This window comes from Ascaphus truei, chromosome 8, assembly GCF_040206685.1.
Source record: "Ascaphus truei isolate aAscTru1 chromosome 8, aAscTru1.hap1, whole genome shotgun sequence".
NCBI classification, from domain to species: domain Eukaryota; kingdom Metazoa; phylum Chordata; class Amphibia; order Anura; family Ascaphidae; genus Ascaphus; species Ascaphus truei.
The window spans coordinates 97,753,749-97,773,201 of record NC_134490.1 but is presented as its reverse complement, the minus strand read 5'-3'; the positions used below and the strand labels follow the sequence as shown (position 1 = coordinate 97,773,201).

Genomic DNA, 19,453 nt, shown 5'->3' with positions numbered 1-19,453 from the left:
ATACATTGTTACAACCAAAGGGCAAACAGACAGGCACTAGATTGCCTTTCATTACTAAATTCTCTAGCATTTCTAATGAGTTTAAGAAGTCCCTGGTGACAAATTGGTCAATATTGGAAACTAAGTTGCTTCCTTATGCGCAACAAAAACTATTATTTGGATACAGATGAAAAAAGAATCTAAAGGATCTACTAGTGAAAGGTGATCGACCTTTTTCCACAATGCCGCCTGAGTCCACTTAGAAGAGGTTGCTTTTGGTGTAAAGGATGCATGACGTGCCGTAATGGGCTTATAGAGGGCAATCAATTTAAGCACCCTCAGGCAAATCTGTTCTGATTAATAATCACGTTACTTGCCAGACTACATCAAATGATCCATCTAAATTTTTGTCGATGCGACCTGGTATATGTGGGAAAAACAGACAGATCATTCAGAGAAAGAATGAATGACCATCGTTCCAGGATTCAGCTACAGTAGCCCTGACCAGAGGAGAATCTGAAAACCCTGTTGCAAAACATGTTCATCAATTTGCATCTTTACGCTAAATGATGAACCATCGTGATGATACTTCAATAAGAGGAGGAGATGTGAAACCTTTGCTTTTACAATGGGAAGATAGATGGATTTTTTTTATATCATAACACCATGTGGGCTGAATGAGGACCTTAGGTTTTCATTAAATAACTTATTTGTTTGTAGAAATGTATAACATTTGTGTTTTCCACTTTATTGATGTCGTTGAACCCCAGTTTTACATTGCAAGAATATTATTAGACCAGTATATCTGTGAGCTAACAGTAACAGTATATACTCGTTGTGGGGAATCCGTTCCTGGGTTTGTCGGGAGCTAACTCTTGCAGAGCTGGTGTGCTCTCAAACAAACTTCCCCTTGCAATTGCTAGCGCTGTCACCTGTGTTTGCAATTATGCTGCTCTGTCTCTCTGCTCTGGCATTGGAAGAATTCCCACACACCCCTGTCTTGGGATTGGCTATCTGCCTTTCTTATACTGGCCTCTTTCTCTGACTCCTTGCTGAGCATAATCCAAGTTCACTTGGATGTAACAGTGTTTGCCACACACTTCCACCTTGGCCTTGTTCCTGGGACCTGCTGCAGAGGTCTGTTTCCTGAGCTGAAGCACTGGATCCCCAGTGCTACCCTTGCCGTGTTCCTGACATCTGCTGCAGAGGCCTGCTTCCTGAGCTGAAGCGCTGGATACCCAGTGCTTCTCTACCCTGTTCCCAAGACCTCCTGCATTCACCCCAGGCAGAGGTCTGCTTCCTGGTACCTGTGCTGAAGCTCTGGATTCCCAGTGTCTAACTTATCCTGTTCCTGAGACCTCCTGCATTCACCCCTGGCAGAGGTCTGCTTCCTGGTACCTGTGCTGAAGCGCTGGATCCCCAGCGCCAGCCTTGCCTGTTCCCTGAGACCTGCTGCCTTCTCTCCTTGCAGAGGGCTGGTTCCTGAGGCCTGCTGTACATCTCCATTGCAGAGACCATGTCCTAGTTCCTGTGCTGAAGCGCTGGATCCCCAGCGCTAACCTTCTGCTTCCTGTTTCCTGAGGTCTGCTGCATTCCTGCCTTGCAGAGGTCTTCATTATGGGCCGCTCCTGCTCCTCACGTAGAGGCTATTCCCACAGTAGGGCTGGTACGCTGAAGCGCTGCGTACCTGATTCCTTGTTGCCGAACTTCTGCCGGGATATCGATTACTCTGACATCTCCAACTCTGACCCTGGCTTGTCTAAGGATTACTCTACATTCTCCAACCCTGACCCTGCTACGAATGACTACGAATTGCGCAATCCAGAACCAGCTTCGTGGTCTAAGGTCGGTGCATTCACATCCCCACCTCAGCCCCGCGGTCCGGTCCTGGTTTGTGGCGAGCACGACCTTTACACTCGTTCTCCTATGTTGACAGTGTCTACCATGATGTCACAAAATAAATCACCCAAAAATGTTCACTGCTAAGTTTAAGGAACTGGGTGACCTTTTCTAACTCTCTTTCCTGTATTTCTCAAAGAAAGAGGGCGTTTTACATCAACATCTTTAGTACCCAACAATAGGGTGCTGAGATCCTTGGAAAATCTGACTTTTGATATGATTCGTTCTTTATGAGCATTAGAAGTTTGAGGGACTGGGTGACCTTTAGTAACACTCTGGGTGCTGCCCGTAAGGCTACATGTTAGTTGTCACGTGACTTAAAGTACTCGCTAATGTATATTTTCTACATTCCTCAATAAAGGATAAGGGGGAGGTATTCATCAGCATATAGATATGACTCCTGTATTATGAGCATGAGCATCAAAATACAAGCACACTCAAACCACTGTTTGATTTTTCATGTTTAGGATATAAAACCCTCTTTAATTGCTACACGAGTCTACAGTTGCCCGTAGCGGTTCAGTGCTGAATCTCTGCTCTCATTTTGTCACTGCTGATATTGTCTATTTTGAGGTTATTTGACCAATGACGATATTGATCTTCAACCCCCCAGAAGAACTATTTGTGAAGACAATTTTGTTATATAAGGTCCAATAAGCATATCTAGTATCTTGTACAGTCCTTTTTCAAACATTTTTATTCTGTTATATATTTTTCTTTTTCCTTTATAATGACACATTTGCATTTGTGTTGTGTACACCATTGATATCTTGGACACTCTCATTGGCATTTGGCCTCTAGAGATATGTTAATTTCAGTGATTATGCATTTATTTATTCAGCAATCTCTTAGTTGTGTACTCTATGCACCAATTCGCTTAAGTATATGAAGGCTAGATATAGTTTATAGAGTCTATTTTGGTATTTCATTTGAGCAAATACAGTATTTATGTAACATTAGTTTGTCACTTTATACAGTACCATGTCTATATTTGTGCCAGTGTTATGTTAGATGCAGCTCAACCCCATTATAACGCGATCCGTTACAACGCGAATCCGCTTATAACACGATGCAAGCGTGGCTCCCAATTTTTGTATTTATGAACATTTGGTATTGAGCTTCTTACATATATACCGTAACCCAAATGCAAAGGCAGAGCAGAGCATCGCAACATAGCATACATTTTTGGCATTGGTGTACCTCCCACTAAGGCCCCTATTAATGCAATTCAGTTTGCAATAATTCAGTTTGCAATACAGTCTTCTCCAGCAGATGGAAGACTGCTTCACAACATTTTGACTAAGGACCTAAAGTCTATTGGGTAGTAGTAACCCTTCACAAATTCACATAGATGGGTTTCAAATACATTTATGTTTACAGTATATTAATCTAAAAAAACAGATGTGTTAACGTTGGAAATTTTATTTTAGCTGATGCCTTAACCAATATTCTGACAAAAATTAATCGAATGGATATTGTGACCTTGCTGGAAGGACCAATATTTGACTATGGAAATATTAGCGGCACCAGAAGTTTTGCAGAGGACAATAATGTTTTCTACGACCCTACAGTTGACGGTAAATATGGATATGTCGTTTTTAACAAATAGATTTTTGTTTTGATTCTTTAGGAAACAAATGATCAAAGAATTTCCTGTAATAGGGATTTAGTTCACAAGGCATGTCTTATCTTTATATTTACTAAATGTATCATTTTCCGCTGCAGCTCAATGCATTAGAACCCTTTCTAGCATTACATAGATATGCATGTGTTTTACTGAAAATGTTTTAAATATTTATACAACAAAAGACAGGGGTGCCCAATGCTACATCCAATTGACAAAACATATATGGTAATACATATAAAGTTAAATACTTCAATACTAATATTTTCTTGGTTATTTAGTTAAACCCTTTGGCCAAAGCATCATAAGCCGGCATACCACTGTCAAGGTATAACCAAATTTGCAGGTCCTAACACTAAACTGTGAACCCTTCCTTTTACCTCTGTTTGAGGGGGAACAACCACAGTAGGTCCTGTTCATACAGGAAAATGAGAAAACCTCCCAAGTTAAAAAGGTGGGTAGGGGTGAGCTCTGGGAGGACGGGTCACTTACCTCCAAACATCTGTTACCAGTTAGAAATTGAATTAACACAACTTTTGTATACGGTAGACATTTGCCATGTTCAGTAGCACTCCTTTTGACACACACATACACACACACACACACACACACACACACACACACACACACACACACACACACACACACACACACACACAATGTGTTGGAGTTTGTGTTTTAAATATTTCCCTTCTTTCTTGGTATGTTGTTTTTTTTTTAACTCTAGATAATTTTGTTGTTTACGCTATAGCCCTATACTTTAAATGTTATGAGTTCGGAGCCCAAACTATTCAGTTTCCTATCTATTCATAGCCTAGCTAATTGGGTGCCACAAGTTATTTTCACTGGGGACTGCAGTGTTTTAAATGAAGTATATAGCATGTGGGCTTTGCTACGTACTGACTGTACTGTTTAGCACAATTAAAAACTGCACTAGAAACCTAGAAAAGTAGTTGTAAAAAAAAAAAGTGTACTTCACAGAACACATCTTGTATTCAGATATAACTTGTCGGGTTACAAGACAATTAAAGCTTTTTCCTCAAAAAGAAAGGGATCATGAAACCTTTCCCAGGCTTAAACTGGGTATCCTGAACTACACAATGATACTGGGATGGCTATGTATAAATAATTGTTTTTAAAACAAATTGAGTGCTTTGCGTATAAAATAAAATCTGCACTTATGTGGGGAAATATTATCTCAATATTGTATACACTGTATATAGAAAAAAAGTAAGATTTAAAAAAAATTATAAATCAAACTGACTAAAGAAATAAATAGATAAAGATTGGAAAAGAATAATTTAAAAACACGTTGGTGCACATTTTCTTATTCTGTGTATGGTGAGCGTCACGTTCATACAAATGTAGCAAGCCGTATTGTGTCCGGCACCGGGGCAAGATGACCGCAACTATAGCTGCCTTCGCACCGGAGGATTATCGCTGTGACTGGTCCCATCAGGAAGCATGGACCCGGCACAGTGATGTTGCCGCTGGCACGGTCTCCGGAGACGCTGCTTTTTCAGCCGCGGATGTGGAGACCGTGAGTCATGCTACATCTGCATATATGAATAAATTAGGAATTCTTTGTGTCTATTTGCATGCCTCAAAAAAAGTTGAGGGACAATTTTGACGCACAAAAGTGTCACATGCTTGCAATTTTTTTTAATACATATCATGTGCAACATCAACAACATCCAAGTTCCACCTATAACAGCACCCCAAGCATTATTTTTTTCCTAGTGTAAAAACAGTGGCCACACAACGGATCAAAATGTGCTTTATATTGCGGACGGCGTTGCGGACAGTCTCTGCCACGATCGAGCTGCTGGGGGTTCCCTGCTCCATAGTGTTAAGCCTTCTGTGCAACGATCACATTCCAGCTCACGGCAACGGCATCAAACACAAGAAGCCTTGCTATATCTGTACTCTGCTGTGCCTCACTTTTATGAGGAAATTGCTTTTAGTGATGCCCTACACATAGGCCTTTGAGTGTCTCTATACATTGAACAGCCTTGCACCAGGAAACACAGAGTAATATTACACATGCAATCACAAACCTAATTCTTAGAGAAATAATATTAAGCGATATATACAGTAGTAACAATGATATTTGCACACAAGTATTGACAGGTCGGCCACATTGATTTTCAAACCCTCAATAAATCTTAAGAACAGTCCTTCCCTTCACCTGCTGGTACATTAAGATCAATGTTGTTTTAAGCAGGTGTAGTTAATATTTCTCAGTTTCTTGCCCTGTAGGCATACAAAGGTTCCGGTGGTTAGAAGTTTATCATTATCATAGTTTATTCTTCATACGTTAATTAGCACATTATATATATGTATATATGTACACACACTCACCATACACATGGTAAGTATTTGTTAATGTTACATGCATTTGATCAACCATATTGATACACAACTGTTTCCCTTCCAGATGAATAACAGTAATAGTGTACTTGGCTAATAAGATTCCGCTCATTCTGTCTCGGCACTCTTTATAATTAGATGCCGTTTCTTCCCGTCTCTCCTCTTCTCTGAATCTTGCATACCTCACCAAGACCAGAACACTGTTACTTTTCTCTCAAGTGAACTTGAAAGCTGCTAATTCTCCAACTCCTCTTGACCAAGCTGCTTATTGTTTTGCTTTTGCGTTGATGTACTGTGCATAGTACTTTATTATTGCATTGCTACAGGAACACTGCATAATCAGCACGGCCAGTGGCACCTAGTTAGCTGAGTATGTCTCTAAATGCTGATCTTACTTACAGCTCTTGAGAATATCAGATATCCAGAACATCTGGCTCCAGCTGTCTGTGGACTGCTTGCCAATTAGTATCCACTTATCAATAGAAACCCCTCTACGATTGTCACACCACTCATTTTTCAGGCGCTCTTCTCCCCAAATCGTCAGCTCAGCATGCGGGAGGCATATTACAGGTCTTCTTCAATAGATCTATAAACACAGCCCTAAATCTTAATGTACTGTAGCCGAGTAAATGTCATTTCTGCTTTCAAGAGATTTTAGGTGAGGTCTGAGAGCTGCAGTATACATCCCAGATATAAATGTAGGTAGGATACAATTGACATTTCTTATCTCCTTACCTCATTCTAATCATTGTAAATACAGTATGTGTACATGTGTTTCTCATTGTTTATATTTTCTTTTCTCTCTTCGGTCAGTGTTTCTGATCTTACCCATGTCAACACCACCTCGTCCGTCTCCAAGATCACCTTATTCATCACATTCTACTCATCCACTTGTTTTTTCTGTGCCTGAAATCTTTATGTAGATGTCACCTCCAATGCTTTTTCTGTTTCCACATCCTTTTAGATGCTGTAGTTTCCTGTGTTAAAAATACAGTATGATATTGAATAGTATCATTCTATATCCATTATGGCCGCTTTATTTTTAATTGAGACTATAGAGTTTCCAGGGACACTGTTCCAAATGTAATACAATAATATGGATTTCCCATAAACAAAATATTAAATGTATATTATTAATATATGAAAATTTTAGAATCAAAATGTACTTACTAAAATATTGTGCATCACATACTGTATACATTTTATGTAATGCAAGAAAATATTCCTATTATTATTTGAGATGGAAATCGCCTGAATAGCTTGCATGCTGTTACATTTGAAGACCTTTCAGATTTTATAGGCATGTTTGTTGAATCATATCATCACAAATTCCATATTTGGGTTGGTTCTTTTGTTATTTCAGCACTCTGCATGCATTTTTCTGTTTTATTATTCATTTTATTCAGTCCAAGTGTACTGTTTTCCTTAGGTTATCCATCCATTCAAGTGGAACTGGAAACTCCTACTGGGTTGCGCTATGTGCCTCCCTCCCCCCTCCACCAAGATGATTTCTTTAGTGATAACTCTAGCATAGAGTCACCCCATAGAACTCCCAGTAGACTGAGTGGTGTGTTAGTAACTTCACAGGGAAATGGAGATGTTTCATCCGCAGTACCACCAGTGGTGGCTGCAGAAGACACGTTCCTAGATGACAGCAGACCAGATTATATAATTCAGAGTGCAGATGTTTCTCAAGAAATGACCATACATCGCATCAATTATGAAGATGTACCGTTGTATGATGAACCACGGCACGATGGCAGCTACATCTGGGTTGAAAAATCTGTTCAGTACTCAGAACAAAAATCAAACAAAGATGCTAGTCAAAGAGGAGATGGGAATGAACAGCATGAGAGCGAAACGTCTGGTCCTGAGGAGATGACTGAAGAAAGGCTTAAATTACTATTTAAGGACCTTCAGCTTGAACAAGAAGTGGAGTCAGAGGAGATGACTGAGGAAAAAGTTAAGACCATTCTTAAACATGTTGAACAAGCAGAACAAGAAATGTCTTCAATTGCAGGTTGGCATAGCGAAGCGTCAAGTATCCACGTGGAGCCGCCAACGCCAGAGCTCAAACAGAAGAGTGAACGTGTAGATGACAGGTATGGACTCACTTATGTTCCAATCCAAACAAAGCAGCCTTTTTGCATCAGGGACTTTGTAAAACAAATAATGTATGTTTCTGGACTGTGATCTTCTGCACAGTACTTGGAGCTATACTAATTGTTATATCTTCCCTTTTATGTACCTTATTTTATTATATTGTCTTTTTTTTCCCGTAAAAGACATCATTCTTCTAATTCCAGCCCTTTGTTCAAACGTGTTTTTTTTGCCTTCATTTCTACTTCAAAATTGCTTTTTAAAGAACTACTGTATTTCTCATCCCAGATTTGGGATTGTCGAAGGGTTTTTTTGTTAGTTATACTGTATGCCAATGGCCAGCATTATGTAGTATTTTTCATTTTGCTGTAAGGCTTTCGACTTTTGAAAAGCTACAGTACTGATCACCTTGAAAAAAAATGCCCTGAAGCATCATATATAAACAATTGTTTAACTTTATTGTAACGCCAGTGTATCATATGAAATGGGGGTTGGTGCCTTAAGGGCCAAACTTATTAAGTGGTGCCAATTTTTTAAGGGGCCTTACACAAGGTATTTTGTGGCTTATCACGGTTTAGTAAAGCTGCTCCTCACTCTTCACCAGAAATCATGGGACAGTATATCATTTTATTTTGGCAAGAATTAAAAATATGTATTGGTATTTTTTAAATATATTTGTTTCCAATTTTGTAGCCATGAGTCCATTACCTCATATCTTAAGGGAGAAGTTGGAAGGCTTGAATCAAATGTTAGTCCTTCTGAGACTGTAACGGAGGCGAAGACGAGATCCACCGAGTCTGATCCTGTAAAGCCGAGTGACAAACAGACTATGAAACCAAAAACTCACCAGGGATCTGCTGGCAGAGGGGAACAAATCTCACCAATAACAGTGCATCAGAAATCACAGGCGGTGACAAGCAAGACAGTTATAGGGGAGCATAAAAGCTCTGTGCCTGTAAGTGCAAAAAGGATAGCCTGGGAGGATGGAAAGACAAAGACAGCCATTCATGCAGAGGAAGGAGCAACCTCAGAACAAAAGGTACAGCTAATAGCAGCTAACATGACATTATTAAATCATGCCCTTTACATTATGCAGTATATGCAGTATATGTTTGCTGAATCCTCTGATACGAGTGGCATCATTATTTGTAGTTTTGTTTGAAGCACTATTGAAGTTATGAAAAAGAAGACCAGTTAATCCCTATGTTGCCATTTTGTTCATGTCCTGTACGGTACATGGAGTTTAAGGTATCGCAGACATCAGTGTAACACAATTTTCAACTGACAAGAAGTTCGTTACTGTATATTGGTGAGGCATCACTGCTACAGAAACACAGATAAACCTCATATTAAATTCGCATTTCCTTCAAATACTCCCACTGACTTGTGCCAAATGGTCCCTGTCACAGGTACATATATAGCACATACCAGTACACATACAGTATAGCAAGCTTTGTTGTACCTGTGGATAATGTGGAATGTCACCGTGTTTCCATAGGATTTAATGGTAGTAATAACGCAGACAATCACTTCATGTACAGTACCAACATAACACGCCCGCAGGAACAATACCCCTTGCAGCATTTGTGGAGTTATAAATGACATCGCAGAAACAGTTGTACATTGGAGGATGCAGAACTCTAAACATGGCAGCACACAATGTATTTTACTTGATATGATTAAGATTTTACTGCATTTCTTGATATATTAAACACGTATCATTTTACCGCTCATGAAAATATTAATATTACAGTCTGAACTGGGATATAGCAGAACAGAAAGTTTAGGTCTTGTTACCATAGAAGGAACACACAGACCTAAAGGCCGTTATAGTGCCCTCTCCTGTGATCAAAGTGTGAGATATCAGATATGCCAGGACTAGCTCATGGACAACACCTACAGTATTGTAAACCAAACAATGAAACATATATATATATATATTGCCCCAAATTAATTAGGAATATTGGATAATTAAAATACTTTAATATGATTAATAAATAAGTTAGGCTAAATTAGCACATATATACTAAAACACTAAACAAGTTTACGGGTAAAAGTGTAGGGCTTTCAAATACGGTGTTAATACATACACGGTGCTAATACTGTACATATGCCTCCGACACGTATGTTATAGCCCTCCGGCACCGTATGTTATAGCCCTCCGGCACCGTATGTTATAGCCCTCCGGCACGTATGTTATAGCCCTCCGGCACGTATGTTATAGCCCTCCGGCACCGTATGTTATAGCCCTCCGGCACCGTATGTTATAGCCCTCCGGCACCGTATGTTATAGCTCTCAGGCACCGTATGTTATAGCTCTCAGGCACCGTATGTTATAGCCCTCAGGCACCGTATGTGACAGCCCTCCGGCACCGTATGTTATAGCCCTCCGGCACCGTATGTTATAGCCCTCCGGCACCGTATGTTATAGCTCTCCGGCACGTATGTTATAGCCCTCCGGCACCGTATGTGACAGCCCTCCGGCACCGTATGTTATAGCCCTCCGGCACGTATGTTATAGCCCTCCGGCACCGTATGTTATAGCCCTCCGGCACCGTATGTTATAGCCCTCCGGCACCGTATGTTATAGCCCTCCGGCACCGTATGTGACAGCCCTCCGGCACCGTATGTTATAGCCCTCAGGCACCGTATGTTATAGCACTCCGGCACCGTATGTTATAGCCCTCCGCACGTATGTTATAGCCCTCAGGCACCGTATGTGACAGCCCTCCGGCACCGTATGTTATAGCCCTCCGGCACGTATGTTATAGCCCTCCGGCACCGTATGTTATAGCCCTCCGGCACCGTATGTTATAGCCCTCCGGCACGTATGTTATAGCCCTCCGGCACCGTATGTTATAGCCCTCCGGCACCGTATGTGATAGCCCTCCGGCACCGTATGTTATAGCCCTCCGGCACCGTATGTTATAGCCCTCCGGCACCGTATGTTATAGCCCTCCGGCACCGTATGTTATAGCCCTCCGGCACCGAATGTTATAGCCCTCCGGCACCGTATGTTATAGCCCTCCGGCACCGTATGTTATAGCCCTCCGTCACCATATTTTATAGCCCTCGGCACCGTATGTTATAGCCCTCCGGCACCGTATGTTATAGCCCTCCGGCACCGTATGTTATAGCCCTCCGGCACCGTATGTTATAGCCCTCAGGCACCGTATGTTATAGCCCTCAGGCACCGTATGTTATAGCCCTCCGGCACCGTATGTTATAGCCCTCCGGCACCGTATGTTATAGCTCTCAGGCACCGTATGTTATAGCCCTCAGGCACCGTATGTTATAGCCCTCCGGCACCGTATGTTATAGCCCTCAGGCACCGTATGTTATAGCCCTCCGGCACTGTATGTTATAGCCCTCCGGCACCGTATGTGATAGCCCTCCGTCACCGTATGTTATAGCCCTCCGGCACTGTATGTTATAGCCCTCCGTCACCGTATGTTATAGCCCTCAGGCACCGTATGTTATAGCCCTCCGGCACCGTATTTTATAGCCCTCCGGCACCGTATGTTATAGCCCTCCGGCACCGTATGTTATAGCCCTCCGGCACCGTATGTTATAGCCCTCCGTCACCGTATGTTATAGCCCTCCGGCACCGTATGTTATAGCCCTCCGGCACCGTATGTTATAGCCCTCCGGCACCGTATGTTATAGCCCTCCGGCACCGTATGTTATAGCCCTCCAGCACCGTATGTTATAGCCCTCAGGCACCGTATGTTATAGCCCTCAGGCACCGTATGTTATAGCCCTCCGGCACCGTATGTTATAGCCCTCCGTCACCGTATGTTATAGCCCTCCGGCACCGTATGTTATAGCCCTCCGGCACCATATGTTATAGCCCTCCGGCACCGTATGTTATAGCCCTCCGGCACCGTATGTTATAGCCCTCAGGCACCGTATGTTATAGCCCTCAGGCACCGTATGTTATAGCCCTCCGGCACCGTATGTTATAGCCCTCCGGCACCGTATGTTATAGCTCTCAGGCACCGTATGTTATAGCCCTCAGGCACCGTATGTTATAGCCCTCCGGCACGTATGTTATAGCCCTCCGGCACGTATGTTATAGCCCTCCGGCTCCATATGTTATAGCCCTCCGGCACCGTATGTTATAGCCCTCCGGCACCGTATGTTATAGCCCTCCGGCACCGTATGTTATAGCCCTCCGGCACCGTATGTTATAGCCCTCCGGCACCGTATGTTATAGCCCTCCGGCTCCGTATGTTATAGCCCTCCGGCACCGTATGTCAGCGGTGCGCAAACTGGGGGGCGCGCCCCCTTGGGGGGGCGCAAGATTATGTAGGGGGGGCGCGGGCTGCGTGCGGGGAAACCTGGGGGCGGGCAGAGCTGTGCATGGGCGGCCAGAAGCTCCGTGCAGAGGCTGCTTCCAGTTCCCTGCTGTGTCTGCCTGCAGAGGGGGCGGGGCCTGCAGAGGGGGCGGGGCCTTGCTGCGGGGCCTTCCCTGCACACAGACAAGCCCTCCTCCTCCTGTCTGTTACCCGCCCGTTTTCTGCAGCACATGGGGGGACCGGAGCAGGTTTAGTTACTCCCTCCCCCAGGTAGTGTGTGTGTGTGTATGTGTGTATGTGTATGTATGTGTGTGTGTGTGTGTATATATGTATGTGTGTGTACATGTATGTGTGTGTGTGTGTATATGTATTTGTGTGTGTATATGTATGTATGTATGTATGTATGTATGTGTGTGTATGTATGTGTGTGTGTTTGTGTATGTAAGTGTGTGTGTGTGTATGTATGTATGTATGTATGTATGTATGTATGTATATATGTGTATACGTGTGTGTGTATGTATATATGTGTATATGTATATGTGTGTATATATATATATATATATATGTGTGTGTGTGTGTATATATATATATGTGTATATATATGACTGCAGTGTGTATTGTGTCTGTGTGTTGGTTGTGATTGTATGTGTGGGTGGTGATTGAATGCAGCGGTGCACAAACTGAGGGGGGTCGCCCCGGCGCAAGATTATTTAGGCGGGGCGCGTGCGGCAAAACCTGGCTGCGCAGGCGAAAAAGATGTGCGCGCGCGGCCGAACAGAATAGTGCAGGTGGCGGTCACATCATTCGGAGGTACGGGGGAGGAGCACGCGCGAGCCCTGTGATGTCAAACGCCCCTCCCTCCGGTGTCTGCCCTACAATAACGCTGTGTTGCTGCTCTCCTCCGCTGGCAACCTGCTTCGCTGCGATCCTCTGCAAGTGAAAGGGTCGCTGCCACTATATCACTCATACTATGAATGTACAGAAATAATAATAAAAAAGTGTAAACACTTCCCCACTCGTGCTTGCAAAATTGGACGCAGCCTAATTTTGCAAGAGCGAGCTGTTGAAGTATGTAAGTATTTAAGCTGCGCTTATAGTGCCGGCGACGCGACGTCATCCAAAAAATGCATTGTCGCTGCAGCGTGCGCTTATAGTAAGCGTGACGTGGCGATGCGATTTTTTGAAACCGGCAATATTTGATTTTTCAGGGGCTGTCGCCTCATGTGACAGCCCCTGAACCAATCAATGGCCAGGTCGCCCGCACCGCCGCCGCAAAGCGAAATACAACTTTTGTTAGCGTCGCCGTCGTGGGCACTATACGCGCGGCCTTAGACATATTTTTATTTACATTGTATACCGTTTAATAAAGGTTTTTTTTTAATGTGATTTTGATCAGACAGGGGGGGGCCCGAGAAATTTCATGGATTAAAAGGGGGGCTCGGCCTAAAAAGTTTGCTCACTCCTGCCGTATGTTATAGCCCTCCGGCACCGTATTTGATAGCCCTCCACGTTTATCCGTAAACTTGTTTAGTGTTTTAGTATATATGTGACAATATAGCCACATTTAGTTTAATTATTAATCATATTAAAGTATTTTAATTATCCAATATTCCTAATTAATTCATTAGGTGCTATATTTATATATGTTTCATTGTTTGCTTTACAATAGGTGTTGTCCATGAGCTAGTCCTGGCATATCTGATATCTCACACTTTGAGCACAGGAGAGGGCACTATAACGGCCTTTAGGTCTGTGTGTTCCTGCTACGGTAACAAGACCTAAACTTTCTGTATCTGCTGGCTACTAATAATGCTTCACAATGACTGTAGAGCCATGTGAGAATGTAACGTGTGAGAGTGTAACGTGTGAGAGTGTAACGTGTGAGAGTGTAACGTGTGAGAGTGTAACGTGTGAGAATGTAATATGTGAGAATGGCAGGCAGCCCAACAATCCCATTTCATCAGCTGAAGCAATCCGAGAAATACTGTTACTGTGTGTATATGCTGAAGTACTGTATAGTTATTGTTATTGGAACCTACGTGACTGTGTATTTAAACGAGATATATATATATATATAGATTTAGATTTAGATTTATTAAATATGCTATTTTATTACATCTAGTGCCTAACTCACAATGCTTGCTCATAATTTATTCCATCTACCCATTTGTTTAGTAAAGGCAAGAACTGGTGCAACTATTTGTGATGAATATCTGTGTGCAAATAGATTGAATAAACATATTCAGTGCAAGGGGACATTGCAATGAAATGCAGGAACCTGAGAGTGATGATATATGCACATTTGTGGCATAATACTAACTATTTTACATATACTTTGCGTTGCTTATGGAACTGGCTGGAACATAGTTAAATTAATTATCCTAATTAAGTTGATGGGATGTCAGTATGGCTAGTACATCCAAATGCACCGAAAGGGTCCATTTATTTTCTTAAGAGCCATGCCGCCAAGGAGGATAAAAATGAAAGTTGTCATTTTTGATGAGCAATGCTGCGAATAAGCTTAATGACTTTTGCCAGGATCGCTGACAGGCGGGAGAGTCGGGAAAAGTGTCCCATGCCTGGTGGCTGAGGGTCGGCTGGCCGGGCTAGAAGTTTGGCATGGGCAGCCCTGGATCCTGTCTCTTTTGGAGACAATTTATCTTACGATGGATTGACTGATTGTGATTATGTGATTGTGATTCCACTTTACCCTGTGAAATGTCTGTCCAAAAATTAGTCAAATGATTCCATAATTAATTGCTGTCTAGTTAAAAATGTATAGTAATTTGCTCTCTACATAACACGTGCTGTAGCCTGGCTCATATACTTTTCCAGAAGTCGAATGCAGCGTTTCATTAATGGACAAATTACATTTTTACAAACGCCTTCCTTTACTTACGGCTGCCAATGCCTACAGCCATTTAGTTAATGATTGTGTAAGCAGGAGTCATACAGGTCTGACCCAACCTGACTTGAAGAATGTTTCTTACATTTGTTTTATAACTGAATGTAAGTGTCAATCTAAAATACTAACTTCCAATGGGAACCTCTGGGAGCTGTTACTGGGCCTGATCATTTTCTTCCATTCTAGGCCACAGTATTTGTAATTTCCCGACACAGCTGAGCACAGAGTAGAGACTTTAAGCCTCCGCTCATCGAACGAGCGGTGATTCCCCTTAACTTTGCCTTCTGTTGCAAGCTTTACAAATATCTCAGTATCTCCTGTGAAATAAATATCAGAATAACTATTCCCTTCCTGTTTTGTAGATCAAAATATTTCTTTTTCTTTTAAGTCTTCTGGTAAAACATGCCTAAAATGCATTTATCAGGATTCTAGTGACAGTGAATATGACAGTGAGACAAGCTCAGATGAGGAACGAAGAATCACCACGAAAGTTACTCGTCGCCGGTTGATTTTAAAGGTACCCAGTGCAGATGGTTACAGATGTAGGCACTGGCATGGATTATTCCTCTGAAAGCTGAGCTATAACACATTCTTCCATGCTTTTCCTTGTAAGCATGCTTTGATGAGTCCAAATAACTTCAATATACGTTTCTGGAACTTTTGTGTTATGTCCTGTTTAACCACTTAATGCTTTCAAAGAGTATAGGCTCCTATAAGACTGAAAACGGTAGTTAGTATGCATACTACATTTATTTATGTACTGTATGTAGTTCATCTTAATTTGATTTGAGTGCCTTTCATATTCTAGAAATAGTGATATTATAAACAGAGATTATAACTCTGTTTTACTGCTGCACCATACCAGTGTGCATCTGTAATCCATTTGCTTTAGTTATATATATAAAAAAAAAAAAGATTATATATGGCATACTATATTTTTATGTAGCATGTGCTTAAGTAAGATAAGTTAAACCGGAAACAATCTGTTAAATGTCCAAAGCTACCAATGGGCTGCTTGTTTCTGATGTTGACTTAATATTTGCCAAATAAAAACTTGGCAAAGACTGCTAGTACTGTAGTACACTTACCATGTACTCACTGTGCGGCATCATATTAAAGACTAGTGTATGCTTCCATTGGTTTACTAGTGGCAGGCAATGCATATTAATAGCATCTGAATATCAACTCCCTTATAATGTGGTTAACATACCACTCATTTTGGCAATCCCTACTAACAATAGTGCATGTATAGTAACACATGATATGGTTGGATAGCATTATACAACTAGCTCGCAGTGCCACTGAATATAGAGCATCAATGTAAAGGGGGGTTAAGGCTGCACACCACAATATATAAACAAATACATACAGTTTACCGGTGCTGCTGGTTCAAGGAAGTACCTGCCAGGAATTTCCAAAGTACATTGAGGAAAAAGGAGAGAGATCCAGCGCTACACGGATTTCAAAATAATGAATTTATTGTGCCACACGACGTTTCGACCAACAGGTCTTTTTCAAGTGACAAGGCATACTCAAATGAGGGTCTACCTAGTATATATACCCTCCAACATTAATCAAACAAGTGAAAAAACAAGTGAAAACAGTTACATAATCACCCCAGCTGCTCCCAATCCGCTTCCCCTGATCAGTGCTATCTCCATGCATAGCCATAACAGTCCATGAGAGTTCATTTCCGGTTCCTGTGTCCATTTCCGGTCTGTGCGTTCCAGTGACGTCACGGGACTCTTCTGCGCATGCCCATGCGTTCCAGCATCGTCATCGTCGCCCCGTCGATCTACAGTGACATCAGTCTTCTTGCCTGAGTAGTTTATCCTTCCCTCGTGCTGCTGTGGGGGCTGTGTGTTCGCTCTATGAGCTGTAAGCCTTCCATCCTTCTGCGTCTCGATGTGTCCTGAAAATTTCTTTCTCTCTTTTCCTGCAATAAATATCCTTTGACTACATATTCTACAACTGTTTTCTTGATAGGAGATAAAACTGTTTCTTATATGTTTCATATATGGCATGGCTGCTGTTGGTGAGAAGCCTTTTAAGTGAGTAAGGACTAAATAGATTGATAAGCATTCCATAAACTTTTAATAAATGTTTATTTTGCACATTTTAAATTGACACTGGAGCACACTATATACAGCTACCCCTGATCACATACTAAAGGATATTTATTGCAGGAAAAGAGAGAAAGAAATTTTCAGGACACATTAAGGACTACAAGATTCCAGAGATCTCACAGTGAAGTAACAGGACGCAGGAGCACCTCCCACATCGAGACGCAGAAGGATGGAAGGCTTACAGCTCATAGAGCGAACACACAGCCCCCACAGCAGCACGAGGGAAGGATAAACTACTCAGGCAAGAAGACTGATGTCACTGTAGATCGACGGGGCGACGAAGACAGTGCTGGAACGCATGGGCATGCGCAGAAGAGTCCCGTGACGTCACTGGAACGCACAGACCGGAAATGGACACAGGAACCGGAAATGAACTCTCATGGACTGTTATGGCTATGCATGGAGATAGCACTGATCAGGGGAAGCGGACTGGGAGCAGCTGGGGTGATTATGTAACTGTTTTCACTTGTTTTTCACTTGTTTGATTAATGTTGGAGGGTATATATACGAGGTAGACCCTCATTTGAGTATGCCTTGTCACTTGAAAAAGACCTGTTGGTCGAAACGTCGTGTGGCACAATAAATTCATTATTTTGAAATCCGTGTAGCGCTGGATCTCTCTCCTTTTTCCTCACTGAATATAGAGCGGCATTGGGAAAGCGTGTCTCTGGTTTCACTCTTATCAGATGGTATTCCTGAGATGTCACTGAACCCTCCTGTGATATCAGAAGTGTTCACATAATGCCAGGGATTTCATTCCAAGGACCGAGGCGCTCAAACCTTCTTTAATAAAATACATTAATACTCAAACGTAAAGGAACAATCTATGACAAGTGTTTATGATAGAAAATTAAACTTAGACTTGGTACTAAGAAGATTACTTCAAGGCTTTTGCTAAGTTGCCCACTATGGTCCTGGATAACTATTGACGAAACACATCACTGATATCATTTCTGTTTTTCAATTTCATTATTTAAATGTAATAAACTAAATCAAACAATGAGATACATGTTGTAACTGTTTGGGGTGCGGCTTTTATTTGAACAAGGGGTCATTCATTTTTTTTGACAGTTGTCATCTCGGAATAGCGGATGACATTGTTGGCCAACAAATGCTTCAAGATGCTACGTTTCAGATCTAAGTTTTAGATCTTCATAGAGGTATTCTTCTGTTACAGTAGGACACTGAAGACTTGTATAGTACCAACGCCCCATGAAGGATCCTCAATAGGTGTTAAACCCTTCATTGGAAGGGAGTGGGGGCTTCCATTGTGTGGCTGGTCCTTCTTGAAGCAAAGGGGCTTAAATAATAGGGGAGCTGATCACGTCTAACAGCTTGCACAGAAAAGCACAATTTATCCTATGCAGAGGCTATTGTTACCCAACCATTTACTTGATGCCCTCTTAATAAATTAGGTTTTCTACTGGTTGTCACCTTACCTCCATCAACTTATTATATTTTAATGATACACCCCCTGCAAGTCACAATCTATTAACCTAGAGAATGCCAGCATTTCCTTTGTATTGCAGAGGATTTGAGGTTACCTAAAAAGTACTAAAAGACATTACCAGATTGTACGATACGGACAGATAATACTGTATGTCCATCAGACACAGGTGTAGAAACACTGTACTGTAGTACAGACTATTTATATAATCGAAATATTATTTATTTGATAGTTTCTTTAATCTCCCTCTGCATGAATGTCAATATTTTGGCCCAGAATGTTAGAATTGGAAAACTATTTATTTATTACTATCTCTTTATAATTTAGCTATGCTCGCCTGTGACCACGTGTAGATTATGGCTCGGCATGAAGTTGTGAAGATGGTGTTACTTTATATCTAGCATGTTTGGAGTGCTGTGATTCTAAAATAAAGTGTAAGACTGATTTCATTGTTTAATATTATGACGCTCTTTAGGGCGAGGAAGCAAAAAACATCCCCGGTGAATCTGTTACAGAAGAACAGTATACAGATGAAGAAGGCAACATCATCACGAGAAAAGTAAAAATGGTCTTGTTTTTCAGTGTTGCTTTGTGTTTCCTGAACACTTTCAATGCTATGTGGCAATTTCTATGAGTTGCCCCTCTAGCAATGAAGGTGTTTGTTCATTCAGCACCGGTTGCCTAGAGAAAAGTCTTTATGTTCCT

The 19,453-nt window shown here is 41.8% G+C and overlaps 1 protein-coding gene across 1 annotated transcript in view; it reads left to right on the top strand.

Annotated features, from left to right (window-relative positions):
• Positions 1–19,453, top strand: part of ANK3 (ankyrin 3) — a 461,946-nt gene that overhangs the window by 431,437 nt on the left and 11,056 nt on the right. Inside the window, 5 exon segments of the mRNA XM_075612960.1 lie at positions 3,309–3,455; positions 7,302–7,974; positions 8,666–9,011; positions 15,600–15,692; positions 19,224–19,307. Of these exon segments, the coding sequence (XP_075469075.1) occupies positions 3,309–3,455; positions 7,302–7,974; positions 8,666–9,011; positions 15,600–15,692; positions 19,224–19,307 (1,343 nt within the window).